We start from the raw sequence: 2174 nt of genomic DNA on the forward strand, positions 1-2174 counted from the left end.
CGTAGAGGTGCCCGAGCCGATGGGCGGGTTCGCCTTGATCTCCTCGTCGAACTGCTCCGGCGCGACCATGGCGCTGTAGACGTCCTGGAAGTCGTCCATGTCGCACTCGCAGGCCTTGAAGAGGCCGACGCCCGCCTTCTTCTGGTCCTCCGTCTCCGCGAGGTCCCAGAGCTTGAGCTCCAGATGCTTCGGGATCCGCGGCTCCTGCTTGTCGCCGCTGTAGAGGCCCGTCGCGTCGCTGTAGCGCTCGAAGCCCTCGAGCTCCGCGTTGTACTCCGGCTCGAGCTCCTCGGCCTCCCTCACCACGAGGTCGTTGAGCTCCGCGTCGAGGTCGCGCTCGCCCGGCGGCGGGCTGCCCGACCGGCCGCCGCGCTCGCCCGGCGGCGGGCTCCCGCCGCGGCCCCGCGCGAGCTGGTTGGACCCGCGGCCCCGCGTCGGCGCGTCGTACTCGTCGATCTCCTCGATGATGGGCAGCTCCTCGTCGTCGCTCTCGTAGTCGCGCGGGTCCGCCTCGAGCGGCGACCGGTCGCTCACGCCGTAGAGCGAGTCGTGGCTGTCGATGGGGTGGCGCTCCTTCTTGAAGATGGGGTTGTTGTTCGCCTCGCGCGTCGCCTCGCGCGCGACGGCGTCGTCGCTGAAGCCCGGGACCTGGGTCCCGCCGCCGCCGCCGTGGCCGTAGAAGTCGCCGCCGCCGCCGCGGGCGTAGTTCGAGTCGCCGCGGAAGCCGCCGGGCTTGACGCTGTTCCCGCCGCGGAACTGCTCCTGGGCCGCCCGGAAGGCGTCGTCCGCCGACCCGTAGGCCGACGCGTTGAACATGTTCATGTTGTCCATGGCCGACATGCTAGACGACCTGTGGGACGGCCCCGGAGCGTCTCCGGCCGCCGCCAAGAGGTCGAAGGTGCTCGCCAACATGATCTCAACATGCTGTGGTAATCGAGCATGGCCCTAGGGCAGTCCACGATAACAACCCTCCGCCGGGACCCGGTTTGGCTGACCGTGAGGTAGATGTTGGCTGGCTGGCTGGCTGGCCAATGAGAGCCACCCATTTCTTCAATGTAGACGTTGCATGTGCAAATCTTGCGATTTTCGCGCGGGAATCATGTCAAAATCTAGTTAGGCGCCCGGAGTGGCCGCCGGGGGTGACGGAAGCGCGAGCGCCGACGCGCGTGGCCGGCGGCCAGCCGGTCGCCGCAGCCGCCCCAGGACGGCGCGGCGCGCCGTAGGCGCGCGTTGTAGAGGTTGTAGCGAGGGGTCGTTCCGTGGACCGGACGTCCCTGGCTGGCTGGCTGGGTCGACCCCCGGCGGCTGGCTGCGGTCTTGGCCTGCCCTTGCATGGCCGCTCCCTACAGAAGTTTTGAGCACCGATTCTCGTCGCTTCGAGCGCTCGCAGCGTCGCGCTGAACGGTGCGCCTCGCGCGCCAGCGATAGAGGCTAATCTGTTCGCTTCGAGCGCTCGCAACATCGCGCTGAACGGCGCGCCTCGCGACACTCCCATGCAGCGCCTCGCGCGCTACGCGCGAGGCGCCGTCGAGCTGCACATCACGCCCTGCGTCGTGACCATGCCGCCGGCCTGCGACCGCCTGTGCGTGCCGTCGAACGAGCGGCTCGTGGGCACGCAGTTCGCGCACTTCCCCGTGGGCGGGCCGACGCCCGTCGCGGAGCGGATCGGCGAGGCCGCGCTGCCCGAGCGCTACCGCGAGGCGAGCCGCATGCTCTACCAGTGCGAGTCCGTCGACGGCGCCGTGACGGAGTTCGGCGGCGCCGCGCAGGAGGCCGCGACGCTCGCGCACGCGCCCGTCGTCGGCGGCACGGAGGCCCACCCGGTGAGATGCCCGACGGGCGCCGCGGTGCTGGTCCCGAGCGCGGGCGCCTTCGCGCGCGTCTTCCGCCGCGGCCTCGTGCTCGCCGTGCCGCCGTTCTGGCCCGGCGCGCCGACGGACGCCTGGCGCCGCGACCTCGGCGCCGCGTACGGGAGCGCGTTCGACCTCGGCTGCGACGGCGGCGCCGCGCTCGCGACGCCGCTCATGGGCGCGGGCGCGCGCGGCGCGCCGCTCGTCGACGCCGCGGACGCCGCCGCGGACGCCGCGGCCGCGTTCGTCGAGCACGGCGCGAGGACGTCCGACGCGCGCGTCCTGTTCGCCGTGCTCGACGACGACGTCGCGGACGTCCTCGAC

At 72.0% G+C, this 2174-nt stretch overlaps 1 protein-coding gene across 1 annotated transcript; it reads right to left on the minus strand.

The window, feature by feature from the left end:
• Window positions 1-52: 52 nt before the first annotated feature.
• AURANDRAFT_68463 (hypothetical protein) lies at window positions 53-840 on the minus strand (the record flags this gene model as incomplete). The annotated part of the gene is made up of 1 exon (XM_009044156.1): window positions 53-840. A coding segment is annotated over one exon (788 nt), but the record flags the coding sequence as incomplete, so codon positions are not given.
• Window positions 841-2174: the final 1334 nt, after the last annotated feature.

The sequence above is a fragment of the Aureococcus anophagefferens genome (genome assembly GCF_000186865.1).
Source record: "Aureococcus anophagefferens unplaced genomic scaffold AURANscaffold_154, whole genome shotgun sequence".
In the NCBI taxonomy this organism is placed as follows: domain Eukaryota; class Pelagophyceae; order Pelagomonadales; family Pelagomonadaceae; genus Aureococcus; species Aureococcus anophagefferens.